The sequence below is a fragment of the Neurospora crassa genome, linkage group VI (assembly GCF_000182925.2).
Source record: "Neurospora crassa OR74A linkage group VI, whole genome shotgun sequence".
In the NCBI taxonomy this organism is placed as follows: Eukaryota; Fungi; Ascomycota; class Sordariomycetes; order Sordariales; family Sordariaceae; genus Neurospora; species Neurospora crassa.
In genome coordinates this window covers 1,494,255-1,508,595 of record NC_026506.1, presented here as the reverse complement: position 1 = coordinate 1,508,595, position 14,341 = coordinate 1,494,255, and the positions used below count along the sequence as shown (strand labels likewise).

Sequence of the window (14,341 nt, the reverse complement as noted above, 5' to 3'; positions counted from 1 at the left end):
ATCGAAGTACAACTTCTAGAATCCAACACCCTGATTAATCGAAAAGTGGTAATGGGAAGACTTGCACGTCGAAAGGTAGTCGCTTTGTCCTCCGTTGGTTCTCTCACATCTTGCCATATCCGGGCGATGCCATTCGGTGCGATCTCTAGTTGGAGAAAAACGATCGATCGAAAGGCACGACTAACGCACTGCCATCAGTAAATTCAATCGTACACATAGCAAAATGTCAAATTGAAATCACAAAATCAATCAAAACCAGATGAAATGAATATCTCTTACCAAAACAACTAACCGAAACGAATCTGCAGGTCTACAATTATCGCGAGTTTTCGCAGTCGGTCTGCAATGGTACGCCACCCCCTACCATAGCTTCCACTTTGCCAGCAAGTCCACTGCAATTGGGCTTGTTTGGCAAAGCCAGTTACGATATAGTAAGAATTATCGAGCACAAGTTCCAACAAGCAACAACCAACCAGCAATGGCTCAATGGTCTAGTGGTATGATTCGCGCTTCGGGTTTAATCACCCTCATGGTATCCCATGAATGTGCGAGGTCCCGGGTTCAAATCCCGGTTGAGCCCCAATTTTTTGAGATTTTTTTCTTCCTTCTCCTCCTCAGTGAGAGCTTGGTCATTCGGATCTTCAACAGTTAGTTAGACGACTCTTTAAAGGGCATTTGAGTTTTTAGTTTGGTTTTTTGGAGGGTTGGGAAGAATTCTTAAGCTAGGATGTATAATTCTATACGTGATATGGTTTTGTAATAGTGAACTCTTATATACTATATGAGCAACCATCAGGTTGATAGGTCCATTACTATCCTGCCAGCTTTCCTTCCTGTTGGTTTTTAATTCTTTTTTTTTCAAGATATTCATTTATCGCTGTCGACTGACACTGCGCAGTTTTTGCCTCAGCCAGGTAACATGCACTGGCCGGACATCTTCTTCCATTGGATGTACGGTCCAATTCTGATTGTACACTTCATATATTTTGAGCTGGTGACTTCTTGAGCGTAATAAAGTAAAGTCCGGACTATAGATAGCTCCAGATCCCTCCGGACGAGGCAACCAGTGGTGGCGTTTCTGCGCTTTCAGCTTTCGAATGCAAAGACACTCGTAGATCTGAAACACTTTGGGTCTGTTCCATCAAACAGATATGCATGGACATACTCTTCCAAATATTTCCATAGATCTGTCTTGGATCTAACATAAGCATGAGAAAAGAAGGAACTTGATGTTGGGATTGACAGTGACAGCCGAATTTTGCGTCGACCGGAGATGCCAAGAAATGCCAAGACGTGGTGATGGCCTCAACTGACAACCGCTCCCGGCAGCACCATCAACGGAGTGATGAAAGCGATATGGTGTACGACGCTGACAGTGAGATAACCAGATACCATGTGGTCACGGCGGATGCTAGGTGGTTCAATCTTGTTCATTCGATCTGTTCCTGTCCTAAAGAGACATGTACAACATCCAAACTATTCAGTCTCCCCATCCGATCCCTGTCCCGTCCCGTCCCGTTCCTGGGTATCCCATCTCCAATAGTCTAACCTAGGCCATCTATCTCCTGAGTTATCCCGTTGTGTATATATAGCAGTAGGTATATATTGTTCATCCGTTAGCCTCTCACTCCAATCCCATCCTGACCTCATCCCCAAACCCCCAACTGCCTGCATCTTTCCCGGCATCCTGCAACGCCAACCTAGTTTGCGTCCCAAACGATGACACCACCTCATCCTCCTCGTTGGTCTTTGCCGCCATCAGCGTGGATTGCGGCGCCGGTGATGACCCTCTTGCCGTTGCTGTCGTTGGTGTTGCCGTATTGCTACTGCTTACGGCGTTGCTGTGACTCGACCTCCTACTCCTCGCGTAAGAATTGTTATTACCACTGTTATTTGAAATCGTTTTTCGACTGATGCTGCTACTGCGACTCTGACTTGATGGGACGAATAAAGAGTGAGAGGAGAAGTAGGGCGTGGTACTGGGGCTCTGTCCGCGACCTTCGTGACCTGCACAACTGCCGCCGCCGCCGCCGCCACCACCGGAGGAACTTGCTGATGGGCTGCCGGTGGTGGTGGGGGCAGTGCTAGTGTCGGTGAAATTCCGTCTTTGTTGTCCTCCGGTGGAAGAACCACGACCACCCCGGATGGTGACAGCGCTGGAAGCACCGCTGGTCGGCGACTTACCAAATAAAGCACTAGAAAATCTGTGGGACCTACTAGTACTGGATGTGGAAACCACCGAAGCGGCCTCGTCTCCTCCTTCTGTTTCTGCGTCTTTATCTTTGCGGAGTTTATCCTTCATATCCATTCTGCTTTTCGTCATATCTTGCGCTTGTATCCTTGCTAAGCTGTCGACCGCGCTTTCGGGTGTGGACTTCTTCAGCTTGATCGACGTCTTTCTAGGGACGGCGGTAGAGGGTGAAGCAATCTCACCCGACGCGGCTAGTTGATCGGAGAGCAGCGATCGCGGTTGTGCCCGAGCACCTATTCCTGGTCCCGGGGCTGGTGTTGCGGTTGGTGTAACTGAATCGGCGCTGGAGTTGCCGTTGGCGGATCCGTTCACAGTATAGTTGTTTCCTTGTTGGTCAACTACCGCATCCTCTGCCAACTCCTCGATCAGGGCATCGTCTGCTTCCACGAGCTCGGCATCGCGATACCACTTTCTCCTTCTTGTCCAGCGTCCCCAGCCATCTTGACCTCGGCGGCCATTTTGCCACTGCGTCTAGGTTAGCACGGTGTGCCTGGTTCTCTTGTTTTTGAAACAAATATCTTCGGAAACGGAAAGAACAAACCTTGTTATCATAGTAAACCCAGCCCATACGCCCCCCAGGGCTGTCATAATCCCATTCTTTTCCATCCGCGTCTTCTCCAGGCATAACAGCCTCGTCGGGTACTCCATCGACTCGCCATCTCGATCCCTCGACCCAGCGCCAGCGCATGTTACTACCGTCCTCGACCTCGGGAAGCTCAAACTGGTCTCGCGGCGGGACCGCGTTGTTGTGCTCGTCGGTCCATGCCGGCCTTTCATACGCAAACAGACTAGTAGTCCATCCCAGACCGACCCACCGACGCTGGTTCTCATAAATGATAAATGTAAAGCGCACGCCTGTGTCGTGTCCGCCGCGGGCACGTCGAAGGGCCTTGGTAAGCTCAGACTCCTGCGCGTTATACGCCTTTGTACTTTTGATGTTGGCAAATGTCTTCTTGTTGGCTGAACTGCCGCTAGCAGTGGATGCAGCGGATGATGCAACGCCACTCTTCTCGGCAGGAGAAACCTTGACGGGCTTTTCGAACTGCAAGCCAGTAACCAATTCCAAAAACCTGCGAATGGAGGCGCTACGCCATAGAATGGCACGAGATACCCGCATAACGCGGGAATGCCAAGTTAGGATGAGAGTACCAAAAATCAAGATAACCCGGCGTGTAGTAATCAGACGGAAAGGTGGAAGCGTCAGGGCGAACCAAAACGGGGTACAGAGAAGGATCCGGATGAAAAGTGTCGTCAGCGCGGGTTTCGTGGTGGCCGATGTAGGTGTTCGCTGAGTGCTGAGGAAATCCGTGAGTTCCAGCATAGGTTCCAGCAGAATGTTGCAGCGCGCCGTGAACTCCTTAAGTGTCTCGACAATCTCGTCCAACGTCTTCTGGTGCCGCGTGTTTGTCACTTCGGATACCGACCCTTGGTTCCTCAGTTGTCCGCCTCCTCCAGCGCTCGCTCCCACGCCACCACCGAGCCCGCCATTGGCCTTGCCATTCTTGTTGTCCGGGAGCCCGTCGACGGAAAGGTTCTTGCTCTTGGGAGCCTTCTTGCCCCTAACACTCCCTTTTCCATCTGTCCCCGCGAGCGCCGCCATGTCTCCAGCCGCCACGCCTGGCTCGGTCCAACCACTGCTGCTCAGCGGGCTGTAGCGCCGGCCGTACATGCCACCGATCAAGAGCAGGACAAGCACGACGGGACCGGCAACCCGGACAATGATGTCACCATATAGAACGGCAGCCCAGAAGACCGCAACCATCAGGAAGCTCTCCCAGGGATCGCGGGTCGTCCATGTTATCAGACCAGCAAGCGTATTCAAGGGTAGGAGGAACGGATGGCTATAAGCCAAAGCGCGTGTAATCTGGGGTGGTGTCGCGAGGAGAAGCGGCGACTTTTGGTGGACGAGGATGGTACTCCTCCTCTTCGCGGCGGAGGTGGCGCTCGGCGCGGTCGAGCTTAGGGTAGCGGGAGAGAAGGAGGCATGGGTCGGGTTCGGATTGCTTGCGGTGCCATCATTCGAGTATAGGATGCCCTTTGGCTGGTTCGAAGGGGTGGATGGGTGGGAGTTCAGCGCATCGCCGCTGCGCTGAGGCTGAGGAGCGGACATATGCGAAAGCCAGGGAGGATCCTGTATGTTGATGGAGGAAAGTGTCAGTCTTGTACTGTCTAGCTATCCCTAGCGGGAATGGTGATGCAACGATAGGGTCATGATTCGATCGAGGTGCGCAGTGAAGAGGAGGCGGCGCAGCATGGTCGTCGCTGTGTCGCCTTGGACTGTAGCCTTGATGGAAGGATGACGATGGCCGTGGTTGGGGGTGATGATGATGACGACGGGCTGGGTTGGAAGCTCTTGGAGCTGATTCGGCGGCAGCGGGAATCGCCGACAGACCTTTCTATTTGAAGGAGATCGCTGGCCAGGGGGGGCCTGGCAAGGATGCCTGGTGCTATTGAGATGGCGGATCGATCTTCAACAGGACAGAGTCTTATGCACGACGATGGGGTGCCGTCGGGAAGATGTTTGTCTGGCGCAACCTAGGCCGTATAGGAGGTAGGTAGGTGGTGATGGTAGCACAGAGAAGGTAGATAGGATAGTGGGAGGTAGGTAGGTAGTAGGTAGGTAGGGACAAGAGGACAAGGCAAAGAGCCCGTAGGAGTAATGTTCAGGGTATGTAAGAAAGGACAGAACTCACGAATGCAGCCATGAATCAGAAGCAGCCGCAGGTAGAGGGGGGAGGAGGAGGAGGAGGAGGGAGAGGGAGAGGAGAAAGAAGAAAATGATGACGATGATGATGATGATGATGATGATGGCCGGAACTGATGGTGATGATGGTCGTTTGTGTACGGTTTGCTCTCCGCACGCAAGCCCAACCGAAGGTAGCACGCGCCCATGAATGGCTCCCTCGAGTCGTAGCCCAACGTCATAGGCTGCGAATGTGCGCCCCGACCGTCTTCCCCAGGCTTTTGGATTTGTGGTGGTTCGCGGTTCGCGGTCAGATCAATGGAGTCGGGTCGGGCGCTAGGAAACAGCGGAGATGCGCACGTGGTTAGCTGGGGTTCCAATACACTATGAGTTGTAGTGTAGTGTAGTGTAGTGTAGTGTACAGTCAGGTCGTGCGGTAGGTCAAGGATACCTATCTAGTAGAGGTATTCATGATAGAGGTAGGTGTAGTAAGAAATGTTGGACGAAGTAAAGAGGCGCAAAACCACCTAAGGAGAAATGAAGAGCGGTAGGGGGGGAAATGGACGAATTTCTGGTCCATTAGTTGGGATTGAATCATGGAAGTGGACAGACAAACGAACTCTTTTGGTGCTGCTGTCAGACAGAATCATTTCCACGTGAGTTCCTTCATTACGATCTCGAGATGGCATGGGCCTAAGTACCTCTAGGTAGGTAGTGGTGGGGCCTGAAAGACGGAATACCTACGGCGGTCTCGAGCGGAGCATCGGGGGGCGGTCTAGCACTTCATGCAAAGAAGCATTAGCACCCGCGATTACCTATCTCGTCACCATGATACATATCCATCTCTCTATAGCGGCTGCCCTGCTTCATCCTAGGAACAGGGCAGCAGCGGAGGACGAGTGCTGTTTGGCTTAGGTTTCCTTCAGTTCCTGCTAGGTAGAGAGGTACTTCCCGCTACAGGGGCGGTTCCTGGCGACAAATCCCCGTTGAACGGACGGAAATCACATGCAAATTGTTCCTGGCCTCATATGCATACCTGCCTAGGCACAATCACCATTAACATATGTAAAACCTGGGCTCCGGCACTTGAAGCATGGACGCTGTGGACCGAACCTACCCGGCACAGGACCCTGCTGCCAGTGGTCCATGTCCTCCCCCGACAATGATGTCACAATTAACTTGAACACGAAAACACAGTTGTGCACGCTATGCACTTTTCTTCCGTATCTTATAATTTCTTCTATTGAATTTGTGAAACTATAAGTAGTTTATACTGCCCGAATATGTGCATTTCATGCCCGCGAAAAAAAGAGTGGGGGAGACCCAATGTGTTGCCACCCTGTACCATAGTACTGTAAATCCGATTCTTTCAATGTCCTGTGCCTTTTCACACCTATCGTTTCAACGGCGTTAGAAGGTGGAGACATTCAAAACCACCATTTTGCACACAACGAAGCTCTATAGTAGTGGGCATGGATGTTGCAGTAGGCTTATAGACCATGCTGGATTTCCCTAAAATCTAAAAAAATCAACACTCCAAATCTGTGTTGTAAAGGCAGGGCGAGTGTCCAGGACAGACGCAGCCGTCCACACTGGCTCGACGGGCTGAGGCTGGTACTGCCTAAAGATGAACCCAGGCATTCCTACCAGAACCCATATAAAGATATGCCGTTCTAAAAGTCTCATAACCCGTAATATGTATGTACCTTGAAGTACACCTTGACTAGACCGTTAACCTCCCATACCCAAAGAATGTTGTCTCCTCAGGTACTGTTTGGCAAAAGAGCAGCCATGACCGTAGCGACCAACCAGAACCACATCATCTCGGCGAGCCGCCCTGTTCTCCTTGATCTTGACCGTCAAACGTCGTCCGTTGACACTCCTAGCGCATGCGCGCCTGACTCTTGCCGGTCTTATCATCACTGAAATAAATTCTCCCAACGAGACCGGACGAGGATTGAACATCTATTGGAAACTAAAGGGAGATCAATGTCAGTTAGCGGTCATCAGTCAATGAAAACAGGAACCCAAACCACTCACCTCTTGTTAGAGTAGGCAATGCTCGTGTTGACCCCCCTCAACCATCGACAGAATCGTCTCGCCTGCACCCGCCCGCTCTCTACCGTTTTAGTGTCCGGATTTACGAATCGATCAAACGTCAAGACCACCGTCCTATCTCCACTGCCCTCACGCCCCTTCTTCAATACGAGGGTTACGATCGTCTTCGCGCTGGGGCTCGATGGGCAATTCTCGACAATGACGTTGGCAAACTTGTTGGGATCGATCTCGAACTTGTATGGGCAGTTCTTATACGGAAGACCGGGCGCTGTGGAAGCAATCTTGGTTTGGTTGCATGCTATCAACCGGACTGAGAGCTTGTCCTCCGTAGCGCCATTGGTATCTACGTTCCAGCTGCCCTTTTCGATGGTCACTTCAAACTTCTCGTTCTGATTCTGAGGTTGTGTCGTCTTCGCCGTCGTCGTAACCCCATTCTCGGGTTTGACAAAGGTTGCCGGCTTGACGGGCGGGGGCTTGACGGGCGAGGGCTTGACAGGCGAGGGCTTCACGGGCGGGTTGTGGATTGAGGTAGACGTAGGGGCGGGGACTTCAGTTGGAGAGGTGGTACGCGAGCTAGCTGTGCTAGAGTCTGGCGTCGGGCCTGCCGTTACCAAGGGAGCCGGAGCCGCCGCCGCCGGTGAAATTGCTGCCTTTGTCAAGTGCGGAGTGGGCGGCTTAGATGACTCTGGCGATCTAAGGCCTGTGCCGTGACCCTTCATGTTCTTGGGGCCTGAACTGACCGACTTGGGCTGTAAAAGCTGAACCGTAGCTGCTACCGCTTCCCCGGAGCTACTAAGCTCCGAAGCAATCTGGTCGACGATGCGCTCTAACCGTTCATTCTCCTCCTTAGTACCCTCTTTCGATCCAACTCTATCTATCAGAGCCCTAAGCTGGGGGTCGGTCTTGGCGATTTCTGCCAACCGTACCACGGCCGGAGGAATACTGTTTGCATTCGGACCCAACTGGATTGGTGCACTCACAGTGCTAGAAGCAACAGGTGTTGACATTGTGGGAGCTGCGGCGGCAGTTGGTGGTGTTGCTACTGCTGTCGGAGCAGCTGGAGTCACATCCTCTGTGGAAGTTTGTGCCGGAGGGTTAGAGACAGCCGCAGAGATAGGTTGAGGTCGAGGCTGTGCTGTTTTTGGTGCCGCCGCTGCTGCTGCTGGAATTGCCGGCTTCTTTGTGGGTTCCGGGGCTGCCGCCGAGACAGATTGGGATCGACACGCAGCTGCTGTTGGCTCAGTTGATGCGGTTGGCTCCGTTGATGATGTTGACTCCGTTGGTGCTGCTACTGCTGCTGCTGCCGGGGCTGTTGGATTTTGTGTGGGTTCTGGCAGAGTTGCCCCTTCCGAGTTGGATTCCAGGCGAGGTTGTTCTGCACCACCGATTGTTGCACTGCTAGCAGTCGTGCTAGCCTTGTTCAGACTTTCCCAGTGCTCGACAGCCTTTTGAAAATAGGGTATCTGACGCCAGTCCGGGTCATCAAAGTCAAACGCTGAAATGTCCTTGATCGAGAGCCAGCCAAACGACCTGAGGATATGGTATAGCAATATTAGTTGACCGGAACAACGGCCAGGGTTCGGCTTCGAAATAGAACTTACATGTCTCGGTCAAAATACATGACCGGAACCTGCCTAAGCTTGACCAAAGGCCCGCCATCCTCGTATCCCGGGGCCCACCCTTCGAACTTGATCTTTCCAGCTGTTTTATCAAGTTTATAGCAGAGAGGCACAGTCTGCAAGAGCTTGGTATCCTCCAACGTCTTTTCAAGTCCGACTGAACTCAAGTCTGCCTCTTTCACCGGCAATACCATAACAGGATAATGCCGCTTGTCTTGAACCCAAAACCCTTTGTAGAGGCTAGCTGGTTTAGGATCAGGGATGAGGACAGCTGAGCGCGTGCTGCGATCAGACGGTGTCCGTAAATGCAAGCTCTTCCGTCGATCTTTCGCCGGACTAGGGGTACAAGTATCTCGCGATGGAGGTGGTGCCATTGCCGGACTATCTGTTCCTCGAGATGGAGGCGGTGCCATTGCCGAAGGTGCCTCAGCGGCTGGCGAGGCTAGCGAAGGTATGGGGGTGGAAAAGGAATTAGCAAACTCGGGATTCGCCTCCACATATCGCGCTCGTCTTCCCACGCTTAGTTGAAGTAAGTTAACCGGCTTGTAGCCGTTTACAGCAGCTTCTTCGACCGCCGTGTTGTTCCTGCGTGCCAGTTCTGCATTACACCCAATGACGCGCAAACCTAGCGTGTCAATAGCAACACTATAGTTCTTTGACTGATGGTCATGCATCTTGCTTGCTAGGTGCTTAGCAGCTCCCGCAAGAGGATTGGCTCCAAAGTGAACTCCATGGTCATCACACTTGAGAATGTAAAACTCTCCGCTCTCGGGAGGGTACTCGACTATAATATGCTTGAACTTAGCATTGCCTTCTTGGTACACCTCATCGAAAGTGATGGATCGTTTCGCGGATGGGCGCTTTGCCGGTTGCTCGATTGCGAGGTTCTCGTTAGGAGACTGAATCTCTGTAATAGGGCGCTTGTTTGATAAGTGAGAGACAGGGAGTTTTACCGCCGGTTGAGCTTGCATGGGAGAGGGCATGGAAATGGGTGTTCCAGCCCTGGTGTCTAACGACAGTTTCGATATTGGCAGCTCCGTAGGTGGCGTGGACTAGATAACATGGTGTGATCAGTATACGGCCAAAATAGTCGTGAACTCGTGAGGGATCAAACATACACCTACCAAATCTTCTTCTATGTCGAATGGTAGCATTCTCCATTTCTCGTTCACGGCGGAAACCTTTTCAATAAACTGTTTCCGGTCATTCTCCAACCTTTTCTCGTAGTTTTGAGTAGCTTGACGCAGATAGAAGTCCCGCTTATCTTCAATGAACTGCTCGAGATCTGGAGGTAGAGGTATTGTACCGAGTCTTTTCTGGAGCATTGACCTTTCCTCGAGCCTTCTGTTTTCAATCTCATTTTTCGCTTTCTGCAGCTCCTGTGATGCATTTTGCTTTTCGGTCTCGAGCTCCTTTTCGAGCTCGTCTACCTCTCTGCTGAAGCGAAAATGGAGCTCATAAGCTCGATAATGATCCATTTTGCGCCGATTGTCAACCGTCTAGCCGTAGCTGAGAGTGTGTTCGGTGGGGGGTTGGTCACGTCGTGAACGTGTGTGAAGGGTAGTATGTTCTCCTGTGGCGTTCCTTCGCGGTCGCCTGCGCTGAGTACAAGTGGAAGGTCCGAGTCCCTTCAGTGCTTGGTGTCGCGCGGGAGGCTGCGACTCGCGAGCTGATGTTGTTGGAGACCGAAAGTTGAGGCCAGCTAGATGGGGCTCGAGTGAATGCAATCGATGTGTGTGTGGTCTAGATTGTGCAGGTTCTCCGTCTCCGCTTGGAGATATACCGCGTGTAACCGTATAAAGGTTTGAGGTTCAAGAACATGCCTGGAAGAAAGGAAAGCGACCACTAGTTGAGTTATACAAAGGATGGTGGGTGAGCACCAGGTCAAAAATCACCTAGTCAATCTTATGGTTGATGAGAGGTGGTTTGTGCGATGTAAGGATGAGATTGATTGTGGTCGATTGAAGTGTTTTGGGGGGTTGTCTATTTTGTCCTAGGGGTATGCTAGATGTAATATTGGTTATGACTTTTCCTAGCCGATACCAATACCCAGCCACGCGCTCGCTATGGCAGCTCGTATGATCCGTATCGTATCTTATGCGCATGCCATTTTGGGTTTAACTGGTTCGCAGCTGCCCAATGACATGACACGTATAGTGGTGATAGTGGACCTCGGGTAGGACTGGCAATGATTAGAGGTATGTAATCCTAGTGCATGTGGAAACTTACGTTGATACCCAACCAGGTACGTCTACTGTTCTATATGCATAGCTGAAAGCGACTCGATAACTATGCTAAATCTAAGAGGCTCGCACTGCTCTCATTGATTTCTGTGTACTCCATGATAGATGAAATCATATTTGAGGCACGAGAAAGAATTATAAATCACGGTAATGAGCACGACATTGTCAATAATTCGGAGCAATGATACTACGGGCTGTAACCATCCTTGGCATTACACAGTTAAGACGAGAACGAACATCTGATACCACAACTGTCAACGTAGAGATTCTAGTATACAAAAGGGGCCATAGACACAACTCGCACAGACCAAGACACAAACATCTAAATTACGGACAGCAGTTCCGGGACAAGTCAAGCGAAGGGCATCAACTGAACCTAATCACCAACATATGCAGCACACGTGTCCAAAGCATCGAGTAAGCCGTTGTATATGCAACAAACGTATCCTCTCCGCACTGTCCGTTCGATTCTGTTTCGACAACTATTTTCTCGCTTCTTCCAGTCTCTGTCCCTTCCAAGTCTTCGCTTTTTCGCTAGCATTGCGCATGTCAATGCTTTACATCAATATTCCCACGATATGTGCAAGTGTCTGTCCACAATGACGCTGCTGCCAAAAACCAAAAATTTTACTTATCCGGGCGCCAGGGAACTATCCATCCGGCTCATATGTCTTTGAAACCACGTAGTTTCGTGGCGATGTCCAAGATCCATTGTGGAGCACCTAAACCACCACACAGTATACCGATGGCTTTGGAGACGTCGATGAAGATCCTAAAAAAATTATCACGTCAGTGGCCACTATGCGTGCGGCCTGCGACATTTGTGATAAGATGAGCATTGGCACTAACCTTTCAACAACATCTGGGGGCAGATGGAGGTCAGCGGGCGATGCAAGCTGCTGAAATGTCAAGGCCATGATTATGACTCTATTTGCTGGGGTTATGGGTAGGTCGTCGTCCTCCCAGTTCAATAAACCGCGGTCAATCAGTTCCCGTACAAACTCTTCGAAGGATATCGGTGATATATGGCGTACGAGCCCTAAGAAGGTCTGGCGAGGCACATGGTCCAACACTTCGTATAGTCCGCTGGCTGCCACAGGTATCGGGCTTGCCAAAGAAGGCGCAACAGAGCTTGGGTTGGGTCGTGATTCATCGCCAGTCTCGAGCTGCGTGAAGGCTTCAATCAATTCAGGTACCTCTAATCTGTCTGATCTGGATTGTGCGACGGTCGAGGCATCTTCAGCATCGCTGTCGGCTCCAGTGAATGGCGGCATTTCGGCTATATCAGCCATATGGTCACTTGTCTGCGTCATAGCATCGACCACCTCATGGCCAGCCTGAGAGAGATTACCTCTCGGCAAAGAGCCGGGATCAGAGTTGGTTGATGATTCTCGTGGATCCGCGGCAGAAATACCCTGCGTGCTGGGTCGAGGACCACTAATGGTGTGTCGACGTTGTCGGGACATCGTGTCAAGAATAATCGAAAGCTGGATGGGTAAAGATGAACCGAAGCGTGTTTTTGAACGGGCGGTAAAAAGGACACGATGATTTTGATGATATCTAATGATCCAGGAATACTTGCTGGAAATAACTGGTGAGGAGGAGAGAGGAACCTAGAAGGATGATTGACCGGATGGGAGATTGGAGTCATGCATGATCGGTTGGATGTGGAAGGAACATCCCAAGTGCCAAAAGCGATTTCGGTCACAGTTTCCATAGAGAAAGGAAAGAGTAAACACGACTGCCAACGCGGCAACCCTCAAACCGATATTGCCCCCGAATTCAACAAAGCAAGCCTTCTGGAAAGAGACGGAAACTCAAAGTGTCCAATGTCTTTGCAAACATAATGATGATTCGCGAACAAGAGGTTCCTACATCTGGGACGAGGCCCGCCTCTCTATTCTGGTTGCCACCGGCCATTCAGCATGACTTCAAAACTTTCATCAACGAGTTTGTCCACGTATGTTCACAAAGGAACCACTGTGATACGGAATGCCTAACTTCAAGTTGTGAACCCTGAGAACGGATGCCAATAACCTGCAACCAACGTGAGGTACACCTTGTAGCTAAATGCTCGATTCGCCACAATTTCAACGGATACTACTACGTACCTTCAGCTCTTTCCGCTTCGTCTTGCTTATAGCCAAGACGTACTCACCTGTATTTCTACCTTCCTACCTATATGCTCGGTTGATTCCAGTTATTCTTTGATTGTATTAGTTCTCATCTCCCCTCGCCATCTCACACAACTCTCCACGTCCAGACTACCGCCAGGCTAGGCCATGGATACCATTACAATGCTGGCACGCTCAGCATGGACCTGGATCGTTCTCTTTACAGGGTGGGCTAGCATTGTCGCAAGCAAGAGCCCTGCAACCGTCTACCAAATGATATTCTTCTGCCAAATCTACAACATTGCCTGGGTTGAAGCCGCCCATCGCTCCTAGTTCCTTCCTTCCCTCGACCGAGCAGTGTCCACAGACCATCATCCGTGCATCTGACACATATGATATGTTTAATATATCTTCTCCCGGAACACGCCATACTTGCTCTCCGTATGTGAAAAGAAAGGGGAAAAGAAGCATGTACCTGTGAACGTTGCCTGAATTGGAGATTGGAAGGAACACGAATCCCGTTTACTCACTCAGCAGATGGCGATGTACCTTCCAGACCAACGTAGGTAAGGTATTCAAATACGTATAATCCTAGGTAGCGATGCTTAGTTTTTGGGCTGAACCTTGGGGGCAACCCAAGTGGAAGCTAGAATGGATGTACCGGCTATGATTCAAGCCGAAGAATACTCGATTATACACGAGTGCTTGCTGTACCGGAAATAACTACCTCTGCAATACCGAGATCAGTGCCCTACTTACCGAGGAGTAGTTCGTTACCTAACTACCCTCGTGCGCGGGGCGACCTTCGGACAATTCTGCCAGATAATGAGTACGATGCGAGTTAATGAACACCGAGTAGATTGTCCTCTTATCACTGCCACTTACCAGACCAGATGGAACAGAGCCAATCGAGCGGACAATGATAATGTCATGAAACTGCGTCCCCCGAAGGAGGCAAGACAAACCGGTCTTGAGAGAAAGTGAAAAGGAAGGCGTCAACGAGTGACTTTTACTTCAGCCTCTTGGTTCAAAGCCACCTCTGGTATATACAACGGCCTCAGCTTTACATGTTTTTCTTCTCGATCCGACAGTCTTCGGCGAAGTCCATCCTAATTGTTATACATTACTTGACAGAAAAGGCAAATGCCATTTAGAAGTATTGCCTTCCACTTCAACTTGGTTAGTCAAGCGACACTGCCGGCTAAAGATGGGTTCAGAGCCACAAAATCCTCTCAAATTCATCGGACATGGTTGGCGATGCCTTGGCGATGCATGTAGCCTGCGCTCGAGCCTGGGTGATTCCGATTTGGTTCTCTCTTAAAGCCTGCGGCGTGGCTTCGGAAGAGATACGGCTCCTACATACGTGTTGACGG

The 14,341-nt window shown here is 50.8% G+C and overlaps 3 protein-coding genes and 1 non-coding gene across 7 annotated transcripts; 1 reads left to right on the top strand and 3 right to left on the bottom strand.

Moving 5' to 3' along the window:
* Positions 1 to 480: 480 nt before the first annotated feature.
* Positions 481 to 580, top strand: NCU15380. Its single transcript has one exon. It is a non-coding gene; the product is annotated as a tRNA-Pro (tRNA).
* An 818-nt stretch (positions 581 to 1,398) lies between these two features.
* On the bottom strand, positions 1,399 to 5,567 carry pex31 (peroxin 31). 3 transcript variants are annotated; one of them, XM_011396659.1, is made up of 3 exons: positions 4,945 to 5,567; positions 2,793 to 4,382; positions 1,415 to 2,716 (listed from the first exon to the last, which is right to left on the bottom strand). In XM_011396659.1, exons 1-3 carry the CDS (start codon positions 4,954 to 4,956, stop codon positions 1,625 to 1,627), a joined length of 2,694 nt encoding a protein of 897 aa, XP_011394961.1. In that variant the 5' UTR covers positions 4,957 to 5,567; the 3' UTR covers positions 1,415 to 1,624. The 3 variants fall into 3 exon arrangements, with proteins under 3 accessions (XP_011394962.1, XP_011394961.1, XP_011394963.1); XM_011396661.1 differs by having other exon boundaries at positions 4,644 to 4,967; XM_011396660.1 differs by having other exon boundaries at positions 1,399 to 2,716; positions 2,793 to 4,967.
* Positions 5,568 to 6,395: 828 nt separating this feature from the next.
* On the bottom strand, positions 6,396 to 10,585 carry NCU05565 (the record flags this gene model as incomplete). 2 transcript variants are annotated; one of them, XM_011396662.1, is made up of 4 exons in its annotated part: positions 6,396 to 6,909; positions 6,975 to 8,522; positions 8,594 to 9,663; positions 9,730 to 10,585. In XM_011396662.1, the coding sequence occupies 4 exons, from the start codon at positions 10,087 to 10,089 to the stop codon at positions 6,900 to 6,902; spliced, it is 2,988 nt and encodes a 995-aa protein (XP_011394964.1). In that variant the 3' UTR covers positions 6,396 to 6,899. The 2 variants fall into 2 exon arrangements, with proteins under 2 accessions (XP_011394964.1, XP_011394965.1); XM_011396663.1 differs by having other exon boundaries at positions 6,417 to 6,909; positions 9,736 to 10,089.
* Positions 10,586 to 11,265: 680 nt separating this feature from the next.
* NCU05566 (hypothetical protein) lies at positions 11,266 to 12,426 on the bottom strand. The gene is made up of 2 exons (XM_955435.2): positions 11,704 to 12,426; positions 11,266 to 11,626 (listed from the first exon to the last, which is right to left on the bottom strand). Exons 1-2 carry the CDS (start codon positions 12,318 to 12,320, stop codon positions 11,518 to 11,520), a joined length of 726 nt encoding a protein of 241 aa, XP_960528.2. The 5' UTR covers positions 12,321 to 12,426; the 3' UTR covers positions 11,266 to 11,517.
* Positions 12,427 to 14,341: the final 1,915 nt, after the last annotated feature.